The sequence below is a fragment of the Epinephelus fuscoguttatus genome, linkage group LG19 (assembly GCF_011397635.1).
Source record: "Epinephelus fuscoguttatus linkage group LG19, E.fuscoguttatus.final_Chr_v1".
In the NCBI taxonomy this organism is placed as follows: Eukaryota; Metazoa; Chordata; class Actinopteri; order Perciformes; family Serranidae; genus Epinephelus; species Epinephelus fuscoguttatus.
Genome location: NC_064770.1, coordinates 34454870 through 34477719, shown reverse-complemented (window position 1 = coordinate 34477719; position 22850 = coordinate 34454870). Strand labels below are relative to the sequence as shown.

The following is a 22850-nucleotide window of genomic DNA, read 5'->3' as shown; positions in this document are numbered from 1 at the left end:
AAAATAACTGAAAAAATAAAAAACATTTTAAAACAAATTTAGATGCTGTAAAATATAAATATTTACAGAAAAAAATGTGAAAATAAATAATGCTGCCTACTCTGATTTATACTTATAATTTATATTTTTTTGTCTTCATTTTTCCACAAATATTTCTCTTTATATTTCCACATTTCTTTATACTTACATATGTATCCCTTTGCTCTTACTATTTCTACATTTTTAAGCAATTTTTTATTATCATTTTATTATTTTTGTTTTCAATTATAAAAGAAATTAAATAAAAATATAACAAATATTAAATATATTATTTTATTACATAAAAATAATAAATAAAATAAAAGATAAATAATATATAAAATAGTCAGTCTAGGCAGCATATATAGTAAACCATCAAATGGCAAACAACTAAAAAAAAAACATTTTTTTAAATTTATCTTTTATATTTCTCATTTTTACATTTTTATTTTATTTTTTTCATTTATATTTATCTATTTTTTCCATTTATATTTGATCAATTTATATTTTATTTTTTCATTTATATTTATATATTTTTTCCATTTATATTTTATTTTTTCATTTTTATGTTATTTTCTTAATCTTTTACAGAATTATTCTTTTTTTATGGCACCCCTATGACTCCACAGCTGCCTATTTACACATCTAGAGTGACACAGAGCTACTGTACATTTAAGTCCAATACTGTCTCAGCGCTGCTTTTCTGTCCACTCCAGAGGACATTTTCACCTAAGGGTATGTATCTGTTCACTGCAGTGGACACTATGCATCAGTGGTATAAAAAGTGATTCAGTGGAATTCAATACAAGCATGAAAAAACATTTTTTGTCATGTGTATTCATACCACTGGCTCTTAGAAAATGCTTAAATGCATATTATGTTATATTGAGTAACATTAAATCACTTTTTATACCACTAAAGTATGAACAGTTAAGTAACTTCTTCAAAATAACATATATTGGAACAAATATAGACTTAATTTTTTACTTGTTTGAAAGTAAAACAAACACTAAAATTACTACTTTGTGATGCAGTAATTCATGTATTCATGCATGCATGCTTGTGTTACCTGAAGGCCACCGTAGTTTCTACTACATGCTTGAAAAGGGAGAGGTGAGCGGAGGAGTGTTCAGTTTTGCTCTAGTCTGCAACCTCACCACTAGATGCCACTAAATCCTAAACACTGATCCTTTAACAACACATGAACACTGACTTCACATCTGTACACAGGTCAAGACCGAAGAGTCAAAAACACTTCCTGTATTGTTGCAGGATGTGTGCCTGATGAATACGCCACACACTTTCTGCTCATTTGCTTGTAGTTTATTAAGACTTTGCAGCCAGTAACTACACACACACTTTTAACACACATGCAGAGCGACACACGTAGGTGGGCTCTCTATCGTTGACGTGAGAGCACAGCTTCACCTACCCCTCCCTCCCCAGAGGACACACACTGACTGAGATCATGCAAGGTACAGACACATATACTAATAAACAATATGGCACTTTACAGAACCATGAGAGCAAAGGTCGGACACGACCAGCGCTCTGTACCTGACAGTGAAACACGTTCAGGTGAACATTCAAAGCCTGCGGACACACACAGTACAGTCAAGGCAGTAAAACATAGCGTGCGAGCTAAAACCGACTACAGGTTAAGTGAGCAATCCTAACACTACATTGATTAAGACTATTGGTGATGTTAAAGACTGTTTTAATTATTTAAGACTTTCTAAGAAGCTCTGGGCCGTTTTAAGACTTTCCTCGGGGAGCCTGAGCTCGTACTTCCTCAGTGAAGCGTCCTCTGGAGGGCTGGATGGGTGTGTGTCACTCTGTGGGAGCACAAAGACAAGACATGCTGAATAATACTGTGTGTATCAGAGATGATACACTCACATAAGTGATCTTCCTTACCTGCTAGCGGTGTGTGTGCGTCTCTTTTCCTTTCTACCCTTCCTGTCCCCCGCTGCTAGGCTTGGTGACCTGGACGATCTCCACCGAGGTGAAGCCCTTAGTGGTGGAGGCTCGGTTCCTCATCCTCATCTTATTCAGGGTCATCTCTGCCACCTCTGCGCGCTCCTCGGCGTCATCCAGTTCATGGATGGTCTTCCTGTATTTAGACAGGCTGCTGTTGGCCTGCTCCTCCTACAGCGACACAGGCAGCACGTTTGTTACAAGATGTCCGCACTATGTCTTCAATACGCTCACCAACATGTCTGCTTTTGAGGAATTAGAAGAAAGTGCCTCTTTTTGATTGACATGAGTTTAATATTCAAGGCTCTAATGGGATTCAAGGAGTGTAATTAAAAGTGACACAATTTAAAGGAATTAAGATAAAAGATAAAACTAAGACTTTAAATCCAGCGTCTCTGCTCCTACTCACAGCGTCCTCTATCTGTCGCTTGTAGGACTTGAGCTTGTTCTGGAGTTTCTCCACCAGCTCCTGCATGCGCTGATTGGTCTTGTGGTCCTCCTCCGTCTGGAAGATCAGCTCTTTGAGTCGACGCTCTCCCTTACGGAGGTTTTTCACCGTCTCCATGTGGCGCTTCTGCTCCTGGTCCAGGTCATTCTCCAGCTCCTTGATCTGAGGGAGGAATCGACACTATGTGGATAAGAGGCCTCGGCGAGGTGTGGTCTGATCTGTCACCATTTTGTCACTCTTTGCCTGCTGTCAGCACAGCTCCTCACCCTGGTTTCCAGTTTCTGGATGGCCCGTTTCCCGGCCTTCAGAGCCTGCTGCTCAGCCTCCTCCAGCCTCAGTGTGAGGTCTCGGATGTTCTGCTCCTGATTTTTCTTGATCTTCTCCAGGTGGGAGCTGCGGTCCTGCTCCTGCCGAAGCTCCTCACAGAGTCGCGTCGCCTGGAGGGAGACACGTGCATGAATGTGTAAATCATTTTGAAATGACCTTCATTAAGACATAATGCTTCTAAGGCTGAAACTTTTGTGTAGTCCTGCAGCTTACATCAGTCACAGCCTTCTTGGCTCTCTCATCAGCAGAGCGAAACTCTGAGATCAGCTCTTCGTTCTCGCTGGACAATCGGGCGAGATCGGCCTCCAGTTTTCTCTTCAGGATAGTCAGACTTTGGTTCTAGAGCCAGAGAAATTAAACATTTTTATTAAAATTATATGATAATGATCAAGATGTCAGAGCAGTAATTAAGAATACATGTGTTTGTTTCCTTCCGTCAGTAAGGAAGTGCCTACCTGCATGTTGACCTCACTGAACCTCTCCGTGATTTCCACCAGCTCCTGCTCGATCTGTTTACGGGCCCTCTCAGATGCCTCCAGGCCTCCTCTCAGCTCCTCCATCTCTCCCTGCATCAGGCACAGACGCCGCTCCTGCAGGCTGTACTTCTCCCTCAGCTCGTCGTGCTGACGGGCGTCCTCGTCCATCTGCACCTGCAGATCCTGGATGAAACACACACGAGGATTAACGCTGTCATATTTTCAAACTGTTTTTCCTAAGCGGTTTCCTACAAATAAAACTCCTACTTTGATCTGCTGCTGCAGCTTCTTGAGGGTTTTGACCAGCTCTGCGTTGTTCCGGTTGGCGTGCTCCAGCTGGATCTCCATCTCGTTCAAGTCGCCCTCCATCTTCTTCTTCATCCTCAAAGCCTCGGCACGACCTTTGGCCTCTGCCTCCAGGCTGGCCTGCAGAGACTCCACTGCACGCGCATGGTTCTTTCTAGTCGGCACAAGTGACAGGAATATTTGCATAGAAAGGGGACAATTTTACACATAACTTTATTTAAATACACTCAAATAGCACAGGAGCACCAAGACACTTTCTGCTTGGCAGTGCAGTTAGAGATGCATTTGACCCTCTGCAGGTGCTCTATTTTTTTGTCTTATTCATGCAGGTCTAATGCCTCCAAAATCCATGCAATCCTTTTGTGATTTCACCAAGGAATCTTCTATAGTTACATAATAAACCAATGGTTTAATTAAGAGTCTGAATGAAAATCATAGGGTCTTTGCACTGGATGTTTATTTTCTTTCACCCTTTTGCTGTGAGATTTACTATCAAAAAAAGGACATGAAAATACAGACTGTTTGAGCACCATGGATGTGATTTGCCATGTGCAGAGGACAACAACCGTGTCTTTTAATTCGTACTTTATTTTCTAGCAGATGATAGGACATTTTTTAAGTGTACTATAATTTTGGCGTTTGCTAAATCCACTTATGCTCGCTCTTACAGAATCTATTTGCTAACCTGGTGACTTCAAACTCCTCCTCCTTCTCGTGGATCCTGCGGTCGATGTCAGCCTTGACCTGAGCGAGTTCCAGCTGCACACGGACCAGCTTACCTTCCTCCACCTCAACACACACACACACACACACATTTTGACAACTGTAAAATAGACAACTACATGACGGACAGAAAAGTTTCTTGTTTTCCTCCTGTTACTTTTCCAAACTTCGTCTACATCATCTCTCAAACTGTTCTGCAGTCAGAGCTCACACATGCCAAGTTCTGTCTCGGCCAAAAGAAGCTCCCTGTACCTCTAGTGAAGTTTCGGCCTCCTCCAGAGCCAGCTGCAGCTCCTCCTTCTCCACTTCCAGTTTCTTCTTTGCCTTTTGCAGCTCGTGGACGCTGCGGCCTCCTTCGCCAAGCTGCTCAACCAACTCCCTGATCTCCTCTGTGGGGAGAGAGGGCACATTGTAAAGCAGGAAAACATGAGTGCATGCTGGGGATCAGGGCAAGACTACCAACTTTCCTCATTATAATCTATTGTACATGTTATCTGGAGCTGTTAGGAGGTACCTGAGAGGGTTTTGTTCTCCTTGCGGACGGCCTCTATCTGATCCTGGCTCTCCTCGTAGGCCGTCTTCAGCTTGTAGAGCTCCGTCATGTACGAGCGGCTCTCCTTCTGGCTGTTGTCCAGTTCCAGTTGCAGCTCCTCGTTCTTCTGGGTCCACTCGGCCGCAAGCTTGTCGAAAACTCGCTGCTTCTTATCCAGAGCTGCTGCCGCCGCGTTGGACTAGTCACACAGACAGAAAGGAAAATAAATGTTCATTTTTGTGATCTTAGATTATATCTGCAGATTCAAAGACAAATCAAAGTTTCAGTAAGTGCATTTGTGTGTGTGCATACCCTCTCCAGGTCTATGGTGAGGTCCTCCACCTCTCCCTGCAGCCTCTGCTTGACCTTATCCAAGCTGGCAGCTCTGGCTTGGGCCGCCTCCGCTGCCTCCTCAGCCTCCTGGAGACGCGCTGCGAGTTTGCGCCTGGCGGAGAGTGGGTGGAGGAAGAAGAGAGGGAGAAGCACCCGTGGGATTACATTAAAAAGTATCAAGACTGGTTCGGTTGTGTTGTTACAACCACTATTTATACACAAGGGTGATATTTAAAACTTTGTATTTTATTTACAGATGTAGTTGCTGTATTTTTCAGCTCTATTAGACCTACTTCGTCTCCTCCAGCTCCTCGGTGCGGTGGATGGCATCCGTCTCATACTTGCTCCTCCAGGAGGTGACGTCCGCATTGAGCTTGGACACAAGGCGTTGTAGCTCCCCGCGGGCTTCTGACTCCTCCTCCAGCTGCTCTTTCATCAGGGAGAGGTCGTGGCGGGCGTTGGCCAGGCCCACCACTGCTGTGTTACGGCCCTGCAGAGGTGGAGAGAGCCTTTAGCAGTGTAGTGTTTACTGGAGGTGTTTTAAAGGCAAGAAAAAGAAAACTACTTTTATTGAGAAAAGGAGAATATTCTTATAAAGTAGACACTCTCCAGCCACTTTATTAGGTACCTCTTGCCAGTACCAGGTTGGACCCCCTTTTTAATTCTTGGTGTCATAGATTCAACAAGGTGCTGGAAACATTCCTCAGAGATGTTGGTCCATATTGACATGATGACATCACACAGTTGCTGCAGATTTGTCGGCTGCACATCCATGATGAGAATCTCCCGTTCCAGCACATCCCAAAGGTGCTCTATTGGACTGAGATCTGGTGATCTGACTGGTCACTTAAATCACCGTTCTCCCTCATTCTGATGCTCAGTTTGAACATCAGCAGTTTGTCTCTTCACCGTGTCTACATTCCTAAATGCAGTGAGTTGCTGCCACGTGATTGGCTGATTAGCTATTTGCATTAACAAGCACTTGAACAGGTGTACTTAATAAAGTGGATGATGAGTGTATATATCTCTTAAGTCTTGCAAAATCAACCTATCTTTGCACCCCAACGTATTGGTCAAGCTGCCCTTTGAACCAGGAGAGATAATCCTAGCGCCAGCCATGCTTGTACCTTGCTCTCCTCGTCCACCTGTCGCTTGAGCTCGTCGATCTGTGTGGTGAGGGAGGCCTTCAGCCTGGTCACCTGCGTCAGCTTACTCTGCACGTCCACCAACTCTCTGCTGATATCGTTGTTCTCCGCTACATGCACACATAAAAGGAATAAAGTATATAATGAAAACTCGAGTAATAGTGTTTGTGGCGGTGCATGTGAGTGTGTTCTTACCAGTCAGATGGATTTTGGCGGTGTTGAGCTCAGTCTGAGTGTGTTCCATCTCAGCCAGGCGAGCGTTGGCCTCTGCCAGGTTGTCCTCCAGTTTATGGGCGTGGGCCTCAGAGTTCATCTGCGCATGTGAACACCCAAATACACACAGATGAGTTTATATTCATATATGATTAATACACACGGTTTTCCAAACGATGCTGTACCTTCGCTTTCTGAATGGCCTCCATTGTGGCGTTGAGATCTTCAATCTCCGCCTTCATGCTCTGTTTGTCCTTCTCCAGTTTAACCTTCAGCCTGGTCAGGTTCTCCAGGTGCTCGCCCATCTCTGCCATCGCATCTGAGTGCTTCTTCCTCAGTGCTGCTGCCGTGGCCTCTGACTGGAGCGCTGATTCCTCCAGCTCCCGCCTCAGCTTCAGCAGCTCCGTCTCCCGCTTCCTGTTCTGCTCGATCTAAAGGGTTTAAAAGGACATAGGTAAAACATTTTTACCAATTTTACTCCCTCTTGATTGACTGACAGCTGTCAGTGACGCTCACCTGGGCGACGGTGGCCCCTCCCACCTCCTCCAGCCTATCACTGAGGTCCTCCAGATCTCGGGATAGCTCTGCCCTCTGCTTCTCCACCTTTCAGAAAACAGACAACTTTAATATCTCTAAGTTATATCCCACCTGCCTGCCTATTTATACTTGTCATCATATGGATATGTAATTTTAATTCTGCAGTTATATATGAGGTTTAATCTGTACCTTGGCTCTCATGGCTCGTTCAGACTCCAGCTCCTCCTCCAGCTCCTCGATGCGGCTCTGAAAACCAGAATATTTATCATCCCTCTTTACTTCTTCAGTTCCTCATTTCACCTTCTCCTCTACCTCCTAACCCTATATTCACACTGCTTCTCTCTTTTTCTTATCTACTATCACATCTATCCTCCACACACTCATAGTCATTTCTCCCTCCACTGACTTCATGCAACATTCAGCGCATCACATTTACTACTGCTAAACACCCATGATGTCAAGCTGCTCATAGGATTTGCAAATACTAAATTCACGACACTGGGAGTTTAACACAGTAAAATTCTAAATTAACAGACATGTAATCAATACAATTGAAACCAGCATGTATGGAGTAAAAGCCTGCAGACTTCTGCACCTCTAAACACAAACCTGGTGCTCTTTAAGCTTGCGGGTGAGCATGGTGCTGAGAGACTGTTCGTCCTCCAGCTTTGAGTTCATGTTGTTGATCTCAAAGTCTCTCCTGGGTGTACGTACACACACACACACACACACACACACACACACACACACACACACACACAGCAGCAATGCATCAGGACGTCAAGATACTTATGAGCTTTAATGAGCTTGTCAGCTTCAGCGTGTGTGTGCAGGCTGTTGTCTCTCACTTCTTAATGACTTCTTCGAGGTCGATCTTAGTGTTCTCCATCTCGTTCAGGTTCTCGATCGTCATCTTCAGGTCTCCCTCTGCCTTCCTCCTCGCTTTCTCCACCTCCGCTCTGATCCTCTTCTCCTGCTCCCAGCTGTCCTCCAGCTACACACACACACACACATATACACACACAAAAATCCAAACATGATTTAGGCACTAATTCTGAGTATATTCAGCTGCAGGTCTGCTGCTATTCCTGCCGCACACAGTCTCAATAAGTCAAAAAGACAAACCACTTCTCAGGTCACGTACCTCATTCACTTGGGAGTTGAGCTTGCTGTTGGTCTTGGTCAGATGGTTGACTTTGTCTTCCTCTGTTTGGAGATCCTCCAGAGTTTTCTGATAACATTATAACAGTTTAGTCAAGTATGAAACCAGTATTTCAATTAGTAGATAAAATGCGTGTGCTTGTCTACCTGTTGCAGTTCCTCCAGAGCTCTCCTTTCCTTCTGCAGTTTGCTGATTTGGTCATCCCTCTGGCTCAGGTCACCTGTCATAGTTCGCACCTTGTAGTCCAGACCCTAAACATGCCATTGAGCATAAGTCAACTTCTTGTGTCCACTGATACAGATAATATTTAGTGAAATAAGCAACAGCTCTCTCTCCACAGCCTCCTTTCCTCTACCTGTTTCTCCTTCTCGGTCCTGGCCAGTGTGGACTCCAGTGACTCCAGATCTCTCTTCAGTTCATTCAGCTCCCCCTCCAGCTGTCTCCTCTGGCCATGGAGGGAGGCGGTGTTCCCTTCTTCCTCCTCCAGGCGCTCACGCAGATCCTAAATCCATTGTTATTTTAGACTCAGGACAGTTTTTCAGCTGTTCACCAGACATATGACTCTCCAGTTTCAGATGATTCTTGTTTGTTGCCATAATAACACAACATCATACACGCCCAGGAGGAATTCTAGTGTTAAAAATTAAAGAAGCGAATACACTTATGACGTGCATATACACATATATGGTTCATATATAACATGTTACCTGCACTGACTCCTCCAGCTGGACCTTTTGGTGCATCAGCTGGGTGCAGCGCTCCTCAGCATCACCCAGCGTGTCCTGCTCCTGTGGAAAGACAAGGAGATGAGTATGTAGTATTTCTGTGTGTGTTTATAACTATACAGGTGCAGAGGAATGACACATCACTAACTCTGGCTTGAGAAAAGTTGACCAATATGGTTTTATTGTCTTCTATTCTTCTGCCATTTTTTCACTATCTAACTATAAGCCAACTTTGTGAGATGATAACAGGCGTCACAAGTGTGAGTCCAAGCAAACTCCATGGAAACTTTTACAGCTGTAAAATCTCTTTCAATACAGTAAATGAGTTAACTTTTTTCTTTAACTAAGGAAACCTTTTAAGGGATTCTATGCAACTGTGTAAGTCCCTCAGCTGAGGAGAAATTAAGCCATAACTGTCATAACTTTAAATTGTGTTTTACGTCATGCAAATTGAGCACAGACATATGTAATATCCTGCTACCATTTGTTTGGATCGGTAACAGTGGCACAACTTGAGAAATTAGTTTAAATCATTTTACTGTGCTGTAGATATTTTTAGTAGAATATTTTTTCATCTACATGGTTCGAGGAGTCTTTAAGGATTCTGGAAAGACCTTCAGAGCAGCAGTAAGTGTTGCTGAATGACCCTCTGGGTTTTTCAGACATTGTATTTACTTTTCAGAGGAGCTGATTCTCAGCGCCGTGACTTGAATGTAATAGTAATACACAAGAGGTACAGACTGGGGCTAGAGATTTCTGTGATACTTCACACCAAAGAATATCAAACGAACAAGAGAAGGAGAGGATTTTACATCAGTGATTCACTCGTTCTTTGATTTGACTGCCTCGAGGCCAGGAGGAGTATTTTAACCTTGTGTTTTCCTGCATATAAAGATTTGCCAAAAGCCAACAAGAACTTTACAAGGTCTCAGTAATGTGTGAATATCATATGAATGTAATAAGATTACACACAAACATCAGTTGATCATCACTTACTGCAGCCAGCGCCAGGGCGAGGTCGTTCTTCTCCTGTGACAGAGTGACCATCTTCTCCTCCTGATCTTTGATCTTACCCTCCAGCTCCTTCACCCTCTCCACTGCCACCCTCAGCTCCTCTTCCTTCTCCTTGAACATCTCCTCCTGACGGGCGACCATCAGCAGGGGCTTCACCTGAGGGAGCGAGGCAGCAAATATGATGATGAGGACGATAATGATGATCATTTATCATTTGTCAAGAGAGTTTCTAGTAACCTTAGTGTAGAGTTTCCACCAGCCCCAGAAGCGTAACTGAAGGAACTTCCTCACGTTGCGTTGGATGGCCATCAGTGCAATTCTGTATCACACACACACACACGTGAATGCAGAAACACTTTTAGTAAATATGGACACATAATCGACCAAAATATGCTCCATCTCTGAGCTGCAGTTGTCTGAAAGGAAAACACACTGACCGTCTGTCCACCATCTTCTTAAACTCGATCCTCATCAGAGTTCCTCTGAGTTGAGCCTGCAGCATGGTCATGATCTTCGCCAGCCGCTCGTCACGCATGTCCTCCAGCTTTGCCAGGACGCCCGCGCGGAAAAACACCTGGAGAGGGAAACGCAGACATTTGATAGACGAAAGAACAAGAGGAATACCTGTTAACACACACAGCTCAAAGTAGATTACACCCAATAAGAAACAAAACAGCCAGTAAACAAAAAGTGATTCAGTTTTCAAGTCTTTAATATTGATACATTTGTATTTGTTCAATAAGAGATATAATCTAAATGTATTTTATGGCTGATTATATAACAGTGGTGTACCTTGGTGTGGCCAATCCGGTACTCCATATTATCCAGGCCAATTGAACTGAGGATGAGCTCAGACGCCTTCTTGTTGTCAACGAATCCCTTAGGGATGACGTTGGGGTTGAGGATATAGTACCTATAACAGACACAGACATTTGGAGAGGCGAAATGTGACAGTAGTTAAATTTTTTTATAATGTAGATTTTTATCCATTTTAACATCGTGCTCTTTACATTCTCAATTTTTCTACAATAATAATAATGAACAAGTAAATAGGGTTCCAAAAAGCAAAAGAGCTCCAGGTTCAAACCCAGGGTGGGGGAGCCTTTCTGTACGGAGTTTGCATGTTCTCCTCGTGTCAGTGTGGGTTTTTTCCAGGTACTCCAGCTTCCTTAATGTGAGTGTGAATGGTTGTCTGTCTCTATGTGTCAGCCCTGTGATAGTCTGGCGACCTGTCCAGGGTGAACCCCGCCTCTCGCCCAATGTCAACTGTTGTAGTCTTCAATGAAAACTTGCAAACATCCACAAATCAGTGGGTTTACATCTTATGTGCCAGTAGTTCACCTGGGGGCTAAACGGATTGCTCCCATCGACAGTAATTAAATTAACATGGAGGAAAATCCCGGAATAAAAGAGATAAATATAGACAAAAATGGGAGTCAGACCTTTGTTTGAACTCTGGGTACTGTTGTCTGTTGGGGAATCCTTTCCTGCAGATGCGGATGCCCTCCAGCACGCCGTTACAGGCTAACTGGTGCAGGATCAGAAAGTTATCTGTCACACCTTTACAACACAGAAGAGAGAACCAAGGACAGCAAACATTTTACCAGTATCTCAGAAAGAATACGTTTCTTGTTACAGTGAGACACACTATGGTTTCAAGATTCTGACGTCAACACACTCTTCACGCACTGACCTGGTTTCTTGTATTCATTGGGCACAATGCAACGGACAAAGTGGGGAGCAGTGCTTCGCAGGGTGCTCATCAGCTTGTTCAGTTGCTCCTGTCGTGCACAAATAATCAATGGACACCTATGAGATCGTGAGCATGTTGTTGCAGAGCTGAGTGGCAGTATTCTTATATACACAACATGTGTAGGCGTCCCCCTGTGTGTCTGGCTGAATTACCCTGTAGAAGTTAGAGACAGTTTGAAAGGATGAGCCTTTCTTCTGTTTCTTGGATCCTGAAGCGGCCTCCTCCTCTTTGAAGAGCTGAGCCAGCAGCGGTAATGAGGACTTCTGGAAGAGTCCCACCACCGTCTCATTCAGAGGGTCTTTGTTCTTCTCCAGCCAGCCGGCGATGTTGTAGCCCACCTGTGAGAGGCAAAAACAGCATTAACAGACCTATGTACACACAGTTACACATCCTGCTTTACAGTCTAAGATATAAGTGGCTGTGTATGCACTGGGGCATTGTACTTAAAGCAAAACTTCATCCTCCAAATGACCACTTGCATATCAATTGCTCATGTATGTGTTTGTTACTCCAATCCCCACGGAGGCATTTGTCTAGCCACTAACATCGCCACAACAATCCAGTACTCACAGTGCCGGCATAGTGCACCAGGTCAAAGTGGACCTCGGGTCCTTTCTTCCCCCCTTTCGGCTTGAGGAAGTTGGGGGACTTGCCCAGGTGGTTTTCATACAGAGATGCTTTGAAGGTTGCGTCTGTTGCCTTTGGAAACACACACTGCTCCTCCAGGATGGAGAAGATCCCCATATGCTAGAGGGGGAGGCAGAAATAGAAAAAAAAATGGTGTACTCAATATATACTTTTTTATATGTTCATGTTTGTGCACTTTATGCTGACTGTGTCTTACCTTCTCCAGCAGGTCGATGCAGGCCTGGAGGTCCAAGCCGAAATCAATGAAGACCCAGTCGATGCCCTCCTTCTTGTACTCTTCCTGCTCCAGCACAAACATGTGGTGGTTGAAGAACTGCTGCAGCTTCTCATTAGTGAAGTTGATGCACAGCTGCTCAAAGCTGTTGAACTGGAGATGAAAGACAGAGTTACATCACAGAGATGAGAGTATGAGAAGAGACTGTCTGACAAATGTTGGAGACATGATCATATCCAATTCATTGATTCAAATCTCACCTCAAAGATCTCAAACCCAGCAATGTCCAGCACTCCTATGAAGTACTGTCGCTGCATCTTGGTGTCCAAGGTCTTATTGATGCGGTGTACCATCCACTTAAACATGCGGTCATAGATGGCCTTTGCCAGAGCACCGATGGAGTACACACACTGGTCCTGGTTCTGACCTGACATTTCAAGTTAAAATATTGTAACGAGTGCATTGTCTTCTCTCATTTAATAGTCTCTGTTTACAAGAAAATAATTTGAATCCTCTAAATAATGTCTTTGCAATACCTTTGGTCACAAACTCGTTGCCAACCTTGACCCTGGGGCGTGTAATGCCCTTCTGCAGCTCCCCAGCGTTGATTGCCATGAGGTGGGCGACTTTGTCAGCCACTTTAGGAAGGGAAGAAAAGAGCAGACAAGGAATTCAGGATATAATTTCAACAATGTCTCGTAACACATGCTGAAAAAATGTGTCACCGCCGTATACACAAATGAGGTAGGGACTGATGAAAGGAAAAATAGATAGAAAGAGAGCGAGGTGGACATTATATACCCTCAGTGGAATCCACATCAGCCTGTTCCTCTCTGGCTTTCTGTTTGAACTTCATGTTACCGAAGTGCATTATGCCTCCAGTCAACTTGTACACACTCATCTTCTCCTCAGAAGTGAAGCCCAGGACATCAAAGGCTTCCTGTAGACACACAAGCATACAGAGAGAGAAAGGACAGAAGAATGACGATCAGTGCTGCACAACAGTTACACAAAGAGAAGCAATAGCACCATCAACAGGCTCATTTATGTAACTTCTCATTGGTCATGCACAGATGTACAGTACTGCATCTCAGTCTTTATCACTGATTTTAAATCAAAGCACAACATTAATAACTCAGCTCCCACAGAAAAACTATGAACTCACATCAGTGAGCAGCAGTTCCTCCCCATCATCCACGTTATCCACCACAGTGACTCCCTGACACACCCACACATACTGTTTGGGGTCTGGTTTCAGCAGCAGAGCCTCTGGAAGACATAATATGAGACAATAGTCATTTGTTACCCCGAGAGCAAGTCCGGATGTTTAATACCAGATAAAGTATCATTTCAACCAGTTGTTCCCAACCTTTTTTGACTGATATACTGCCCCAGCCCTGCCAGATGTCCCCAAGCACCCCTTCATCAGCACCAATAATCATGTTCCAAACGTCTTAATTTGGATTGATTTTAAACTGAATGTTATTAAACTCAAAAGAAGAAATACTATATGAGATTTCGGCTGATAGGATCTCAAATCACTGCCACTTTTAAATGAAAATTGTTGAGTCCATTCTGTCCATTCTGTCTTTTTTCATGTGAAGCACTCAGTGCTTATAATGCCCTTATTGTAAAGCACATTGTGCTGCATTTCTTGTATGAAAGGTGTTATAGAAATAAAGTTAATTATTATTATTATTATTATTATTATTACTATTACTATTATTAGTTACTACTATGTTTCATACTACTAGTGGCATAAGCTCCATGCTCTTACTATTTTGGTATTTCAACTATTATCAACTACTTCTAGCTAACAAGTTAATGCAACATTTTCTTTACATATTTTTTTTTTTTTTTAGCTCAAATTGTTTTAATCATTCATTTGCTACTGCTAACGTTAACTATTTCAACTGTTAACCTATTATCCATAGTTAAATAACAAATTTGAACTGTTTACTCATTACATAAAGCTAACTAGGCCTATTTTAACTGTTTATCCATTAATTGTAGCTTACTATTTCAGCAGTTGTTGTTTTTTTTACTATTTTATCTGTTAACTCATTACTTTTAGCTAGCAATTTCCTGTTTATCAATTACTTCTGGCTAATTATTTCAACCATTTATATTGGTATTTTTAGCTATTGAATTGTTTTACCCATTACTCATTGTTAACTATTTTAACTGTTTATTAATTACATTTAGCTAACTATTCCAATTGTTAGCTCCTTACTTTTAGCTAACTATTACAACTGCTAACCCCTTACTTTTAGCTAACTATTACAACTGTTAGCCCTTTACTTTTAGCTAACTGTTACAACAGCTAACCCCTTACTTTTAGCTAACTATTACAACTGTTAGCCCCTTACTTTTAGCTCGCTATTCCAACTGTTAGCCCCTTACTTTTAGCTAGCAATTCCAACTGTTAGCCCCTTACTTTTAGCTCGCTATTCCAACTGTTAGCCCCTTACTTTTAGCTCGCTATTCAAACTGTTAGCCCCTTACTTTTAGCTCGCTATTCCAACTGTTAGCCCCTTACTTTTAGCTAGCAATTCCAACTGTTAGCCCCTTACTTTTAGATAACTATTCCAACTGTTAGCCCTTTACTTTAAGCTAACTATTTCAACTGATAGCCTTACTTTTATCTAAGTATTCCAACTGTTTATCTTTCACTTTTAGCTAATGATTTCAACTGTTAGCCCCTTACTTTAGTTTTAGCTAACTATTTTAAAAGTTAGCCCCTTACTTTTAGCTAACTATTCCAACTGTTTATCTTTCACTTTTAGCTAACTATTCCAACTGTTTATCTTTCACCTTTAGCTAGCTATTCCGACTGTTAGCCCCTTACTTTTAGCTAAGGATCCCAACTGTTTATCTTTCACTTTTAGCTAACTGCGTCAACTGTTTGCTCATTGCTTTTAGCTAACTGTTTATCTATTACTTAAAACTAAACTGTCTTACATTACTCATTACTTTCAGATAACTATTTCAGCAGTTACACCATTACTTAATGTAATTTCAGCCATTTATTCAGTACTTTTAACCAACAATTTATTAATTACTTTTAGCCAGCTACTTTTCACACATTAACCTGCAACAAGTGGTGTTCACATGTTAACAGCTGACATAAGTATATAGTAGCCTAGATTGCTTTTAAATTCTAATGTTTTTAATTAGTTGAGTTACTCCACAATACTTTAACATAACCCCTGAGTTACAGGTGTACCTGGCTGTAAATCACTTTGTATTTTAAATAGCACTTTACCAATTTTATTTCTTTGCACATGCAGATGTGTGAAACTATTGCATTATGAAGAAAGCTTTGGGCAAAATTTTCATCTTTCAACACTTAGTGTTTACGAATAAAATATTAAAGTGTCTCCAGCAGTGCAGATATCTCTTGTACTAAGTGTAATGTTAAGTGGTAACATTATGGCTATACTTTTCTTACCTAAGAGTTCTGGCTTCCTTCCAGACAGGAGTTGGTAGAAGATGTGGTAACCTCTCTCAGCAGCCTGCTGTGAAATCACTCTTGATTTCTCCAGCAGATCTGAAGCACACATGGAAAAAAACATCACAGACACAACAAGACAAATAGTATTAAGGATGCTAATTATATTTCTGAAATAGCTTCCACATGAGGACATCTTAATTTCTTTAAACATAGAAAAAACAAGTCTTGGTATTTGACCAAAAAGACAAGACAATGAAATCCACTCACAGCTCTCAATGTCGGCGCCAGCCAGCTTAGCTGTTGGCCCAAAGTGGATCCGGATGAACTTTCCCTGAAATGACACAGAAATACGATTCATACAGATATTCTAATTGTAGGATTCTGCTGTCATTACATGGACATTGATTGTTTCATTTAATTATGTAAGAAAAATATCCAGTGATGATTTCTGTGTTTTGCCCCTACAAAGCGTGAGGAGTTGTTGTTCCTGATGGTCTTGGCATTGCCAAATGCCTCCAGCACTGGGTTAGCCTGAATGATCTGGTCCTCCAAAGAGCCCTGAGAGAAGAGAAGAAGGAGAACATTGCTTGATTCTGACAGATAAGAAAAGCAGCACACAAAATCATGTAAATACATGTACACAAAGACCACTTGCCTTGGAGTCGGGGACTTTGCACCCAGAGGCTCCAACATTGGCAAAGTACTGGATAACCTTCTTGGTGTTTTCAGTCTTGCCAGCACCAGATTCTCCACTGGAGGAGAGAAATGAATGAGGATTTAATATTAACCACACATGCTGGCCACACCTTATATTTATAGGAGACATAAAACATGTTGTCCTTACGTGATAAGCATAGACTGGTTCTCATGCTCTGCGACGATGGGACATAAAGGGAGCGGGAGGGAAACGGAGAGAGTGTGAGAGAGATGGGAATAATTATTGCTGATTTCCCTCTGAGCAGATCAGAGGAGTGCTGATGTTCTCTGTCAGCACTACCAACAACACAGACAGCTGTCAGCTCTCCCCTGATGCCATATAATGGCTTCAAATATTTTTCTGCTCCCTGAACAAATCATCACACGCCACACTGATTACACAGCAACTGCCCCACTCCCTCTTTCCACATAAAGAACAGCATAATGACTTTCAAGCAACACGTCTCACGGGGGCTCAACCCAAATCACTGCATACCACTTGCATGCTTACTTCTCCTCTTTACCTCCCTCTGCTCACCCACCAGTGACCTACAGCATGACTGATTAAAATGTTTCCCCTCCCTCACCCTGCCATCGCCCTCTCCTCACCCATCAGCATGTCATGGTAGGCATTGTCAGAGATGGAGAAGAGGTGAGGAGGAACTTCATTGCGTTTCTTCCCCTTGTATATCTGGGCCACTTTAGCGCCATAAATGGGCAGCCACTTGTATGGGTTGATTGTCACACAGAAGAGGCCTGAGTAGGTCTGGAAGTGGAAGGGAACATATAAAGAGGATTAAATGGTCAACAAACTCAGTAACATGAGAACAAATCTGGTTCATAGGCACCTTGACATGCCTTTCCTTCTCTTTCCTCCTTATCTTTCCTATCTTATGGATATATTTAAAGAGAGAAGTCAGCTGCTTTTAAAGCATAAGTCCACAATTTTATATCCAAATATGAAAAAATGCTATGACAGTTGTAAGTTAAGTCTGCCTAGTTGTGTACTTGTACTGTTGATGTCCTACTGCCCTTTAAAGGGGTATTCCAATGATTTAGTATTAACTTCTATAGAGTTGGGAGCATTGTAAGAGATGGGTTTAAAATGGGTGAAACTTCTAAAACATTGGATCCCACACTTTCCAAATGCAATGAATAACATATTTCATGAGGGTTCTCATCCCAGGTCTTCAAATACCAATGCTGTTTCGTGCCTTTGGCATGTGATACCAACACCGAAAGCACCTTTTGGCGTGTCTGTGCGACACACCCTTAGATGTCTGCATGTGACGCACAGCTCTCTCCTGGGTGAAACTTATGACACATGGTTAAAGTTATCAGATGGTTGCGGTTAGGTTTGGGCAACAAAAGTACTTGGTTAGGTTTGATTAAACATCATATTTTGGGTTAAAATGAGTACTTAATGTAATATAAATCCCAGGGGCATAAGTAAGTAGTGCGGCTGCACTGGGGCCCATGGGGTCGGGGAGGCCTGTATAGAGTTAGAAGAAGAATATGCCTCCTCAAAAATACAACTGTAATTACATAAGAAGTTAAACTAAAAGTCATGCCATTTGCTATTTATGCCCTCAAAAAGGAACAAGAAGGCAGAGTCAGTCACAATCTATAGCGAAATTATACGTTTATTCTACATAGACTATAAAAAAACTATAAGTAAAATGCATATATAAAAACACTAATCACTACTTAAGTAACTGGCTCCTTACTTTCTTTGATATTTTTGTCATATACAGATGATACAGAAATAACTACAGGGTAATAAATATGTTGATGCAGTTCAATGTAAAGTCGTTATTTGAACATTTGACGAGATGCCAGGATGCTAGTTAAACACAAAATCTGGCACGGGCCTGTCATGACTACCTTACGCTACTGGTTAATACATCACGGGTGACATCAGTATGTGACGGACAGACATAAATTACGTCATGCTACATTAAAATACCTTTGACTCAACATAAAAACAGCCAAGGGCCATAACAAAGCATCAGTATTTGACGACGAGAGAATGACAATGGGCTGTAAATGCCTGTATCTCTCAAACTCCTCTCCCTTATTTGAGATGTAGACGATATTAGACATTATACAACTGTTTCACAGGCTGAGTTGTACCCCACATGACAAATTAAGTGATATTCATGTGTAAAGTCGGTGTTGAACTTGCCCCATTCAGCTTTTGGTTAACAGTATCATATTAATATGGTAACAGTTCTCTGGGGCACAAAACAAAGTATATTCTCCTGTCCTCGAGGTGTCACGTGGACATGTTTTTGAGGGTTGTTGTGATGCTGTGACAGGCTTACATAGATCCTCATGTTGATGTAGCGGCTGCGCAGGTTTTCCATGACGCTGGCCTCATTGAGGAACGTGAGGTTGGCCATGTCGCTGGCTTGGAAGAACTTTGGAGGGTTCATCTGCTGGACATCATCCTTCCTCACACTCACAGTCTGATCAGAAAGAACAATCACTTAGTCAATCTCTTCACCATCAGTGAGACTGTTAACATTACTCGTCATATAAATGCAAACCTTTAAGATAAAATAACTCACAGTGTTCTTGGAGGTCTTGACGGTGAGTTTGTCCCCATCTTCAGACTGGATCTCCCCGGCAATGAAAGCCTCCTTCTCATCTTTGACCCAGCAGGAGCGCTTGATGTCGTATGATTTGCTCATAGCATCCTGGAGCTCCTTCTCTGAGGGAACCAGGAAGGGCATGGGGTCCACATCGTCCCCGCACTCCCCTTTATATGGCATGGCTGCTGCTGCTGCCACCGACGCACACCGACCAACTGACAAGCTCACTCACCTACAGGCTGAGAGAAAACAGAATGTGTTAATAGAAGAAGAAGAAGAAGAAGAAGGAGAAGGAGAAGAGGAACACTGACCATTAGGACCAAATATCTGACACACTCACCAATACAGGCGGCGGAGGTGCGCTCAGGAGGAATATGGGAGTGTGAGCTGAGGCCATGCTGTTTTATATCAGACCTTCTCCGTCCTGATATGGTCACTACTCTAAAACCAGCCATCACCCTGAGGTCTCATCCCTCCTATCTGCCTGGCAGCGCGGGATCTGGGAATTCTTCAATCTGCCTCCGTCCATTTAGAGTTTCCCTGGAAAGCCATCACTCAGGCTGAACCCATCTCCTTTCCTCGCCTCATCACTCAGACCATCTTCTCCACATCTCCGCCCTACCACACCTCGATTTTCATCCCACCGTGCCTCGGCCCTGGACAGTGGGGATTGGGATGAGTCAGGCATCTTAAATTAAAACCATGAACACACAGAAACAGAGGGACATTTTTCTCATATTTTTTTTTACAGCACTGTTCACTCTGCTGCGCATCAGACTGTCCAGCAAGATGCACTGTTTTATCTGTATATGGCAGAGTACGTGTGTGTGTCGTATGTGATATTAAAACAGTCCCTTGTAGATAGGGACAATGACAGATTTCTGAGGCACAATGGGGCAGTTATGAAACAATGGGCCCCTGGGCACAGACATGTTAAAGGCGCCACCCCCTCTCTCCTCCTCTGTCTTTTTTTGGGTAGTTTTATGTCTTTTGTAGTCTTTTGTGCATCTTTTTGGTTGATTTGTGCCTCCTTGTTGTCATTTTGTGCCTCTATTAGTTCATTTTTAGTTTCTTCAGGGTAATGTTGTGTCTTTTATAGTCATTTTGTGCTATCGTTTTGTCCATCCTTATGATTATTTTGTGTCACTTTCGTTTTTTTTACTGTCTTTCTTAGCCATTTTGTGTCCACTTGTAGTCATTTTGTTTCTGTTTTTGGTTGTTTTGCCAATTTTTGTTGTTACTTTGTGGTCCTTACGGTCATTTTGTGTCTCTAAGAGGTAATTTTGTGTTTTGTTTAGAGTAATCTTGAGTCTTTTGTAGTCATATTGTACGTCTTTTTGGTTGTTTTGCCACTTCTTATGGTTATTTAGTGTCTCTGAGATCATTTTGTGTCCTTTTTGGTTGTTTTGTGCCTTCTTATTGCCATTTTGTATCTCCATGAGGTAATTTTTTTGTTTCTTCTGGGAAATTTTGTCATTTTGTCATTTTCTCATTTGTCATTTTGTGTTTCTGTCTGGTTGTTTTAATCTGTTTGTAGTTGTTTTCAGTCTCCTTGTCATCATTTTGAGCCTTTTTGAGGTGATTTTGTGTCTTTTGTAGACATATTGTGTCTCTTTTTGGTTGCTTTACCCCATTTGTAGTAATTTCGTGTCTCCTTTACATCATCTTGTGAGTCTCTGAGATAATTTTGTGTCTTTTCTAGTCATTTTGTGTCTCCATTTAGTTGTGTTTGCCCCTTTTTGGTGTCATTTTGTGTCTCTTTTAGGTTAATTTGTATAATTTTTGATCATTTTCTTTTTCTCTGCAGTCATTTTGTGTCTATTCGTGGTCAGTACATGTTAATTTGATTGACATTTTGTAGATGAAGATCAGGGGGGCAGTAGGCCCTTGAAGTAATCTGACCATGTGAGGCACAGTTTGATTCTCGGCCAAATATGAAAGAGTTTTGCCAAGTAATTCACAAAAGAAAACTCTTGTGTCTACTGGGAAACGTTATCCATTTATAGCATCACTGTCTTGGTCGTATCCAAAATGTCGCCACAATCTCAGTTTCATTTTTCAGAACTGAAGCAGCTGTTCCCCTTGCTTCCTAAAGGGCGATCTAGACTGATGCTAATCACACACACAGAGTAAGGCTAAGAAGAGTTAATGGTTTGACTTAGTCCAAGACTCTATTAAAAAGTCCATATTATGCAACAATATTGTAGTTTAAAATGATCTCTGACAGTTTTAGTTGTAGATTTTCTGGCATTACACAGATTCTCAGGAGCAAAATTGTTCCACCTTTCATAAAATCACTGTCCAGCTTTATCTTCCTTTCTTTTATAGCCTGATGTCGTTTGTCTTTTTACCTTTTTTTTATCTTTTCTTTTTCTGTGTAAATCATTTTGCAAGAACAAACACACATTTGGCCTCCCGCTGGGATTTTCCAACTGTTCTGCGCATTAAATGACTTCATCCTCATTATCCATGTGTGTGTGTGTGTGTGTGTGTGTGTGTGTGTGTGTGTGTGTGTGTGTGTGTCTGTCCCAGGGGTATAACTAAGTTTGTCTCTATGACTGGAATTATTTAAGTAGTTATGAACACACTCAGTTGGTCTCAAGGGTCCCAACGGCCCTTTGAATAACTCATACACACACTGTACAGTCTCACACGGACACACACATAATCACATAATCATACTAACAGCTGTACATGACCGTTTCTGAGGGATAAAATGATTTGTGTGTGTGTGTGTGTGGGAGTGTGTGTTTCTGGCGATACTACTGTACCACCTGTGGCGTGTTGACACATACGTGATACATAGAGCCACAAGTGGGATTCAGACAGATGCACAGTTGTGGATAAAAGGTGGGAAAAAGAGACTGAAACAAAAAATTACTTCCACCTGTGCCTCTCGTGTGTGTGTGTGTGTGTGTGTGTGTGTGTGAGCCTCCCCTCTGGAAGTGTGTGGTGTCCTGCAAGCCGTTTCACTGCTTATGTGGATTTACTGTGTCCTGTAAACAGGCTGGTGAGAGGGTCCATTGTTCCACCAGCTAATACTGCAGCCATGCAGCTAACCCCTGTGCTGCTAAAGAGCCAAATCCCTCCAGCCATTATCCCTGCCCACCCAGCTCGCCCTCAGACTTTATCAGACTGTACCACACTTAAAAATCCTGACAAACATTCTTAAAACGTATCATATCATTTGAGATAAAGTAATGCATTATTTTAACTTGATTCTTGGGCGATAGTCTCATCTGCATTATCATCATTAATATTTTTGTGCATAAAGGCAGTTTAAAATAAAAACTGTTATTTAAAGTCTTCTATCTTGTTGCTTTTTGGAAGCTCCAACATCTAAGATGTAACTGTCTGTGGGGACGACCTGGTTGTTTTGCCCCTTATGTAGTTATTTTGTGTCTCCTAGTTGTCATTCTGAAGTGATTTTGTCTTTATGATAATTGTGTGGCCCTTTGAGGTCTTTTAGTGTCTTTCTTGATAATTTTCTGTCTCTTTTTGGTTGTTTTGCCGCTTTTTGTTGTTATTTTTTGCCTCCTTGTCATCATTTTGTGA

The 22850-nt window shown here is 42.1% G+C and overlaps 1 protein-coding gene across 1 annotated transcript; it reads right to left on the bottom strand.

The window, feature by feature from the left end:
- Positions 1 to 1363: 1363 nt before the first annotated feature.
- On the bottom strand, positions 1364 to 19550 carry LOC125879052 (myosin-16-like). Its single transcript, XM_049560650.1, has 44 exons — positions 19272 to 19550; positions 19026 to 19169; positions 17311 to 17467; positions 16850 to 16877; positions 16640 to 16757; positions 16471 to 16563; positions 16273 to 16336; positions 16003 to 16101; positions 13717 to 13820; positions 13353 to 13491; positions 13088 to 13189; positions 12812 to 12978; positions 12534 to 12704; positions 12260 to 12436; positions 11842 to 12027; positions 11630 to 11717; positions 11379 to 11496; positions 10729 to 10849; positions 10374 to 10510; positions 10174 to 10255; positions 9919 to 10092; positions 8905 to 8985; positions 8553 to 8699; positions 8344 to 8448; positions 8180 to 8266; positions 7884 to 8029; positions 7645 to 7735; positions 7225 to 7281; positions 7015 to 7101; positions 6684 to 6929; positions 6481 to 6598; positions 6268 to 6395; positions 5434 to 5630; positions 5120 to 5252; positions 4790 to 5006; positions 4528 to 4664; positions 4238 to 4341; positions 3514 to 3706; positions 3226 to 3429; positions 2984 to 3109; positions 2710 to 2880; positions 2405 to 2605; positions 1936 to 2166; positions 1364 to 1853 (listed from the first exon to the last, which is right to left on the bottom strand). Exons 1-43 carry the CDS (start codon positions 19473 to 19475, stop codon positions 1969 to 1971), a joined length of 5847 nt encoding a protein of 1948 aa, XP_049416607.1. The 5' UTR covers positions 19476 to 19550; the 3' UTR covers positions 1364 to 1853; positions 1936 to 1968.
- Positions 19551 to 22850: the final 3300 nt, after the last annotated feature.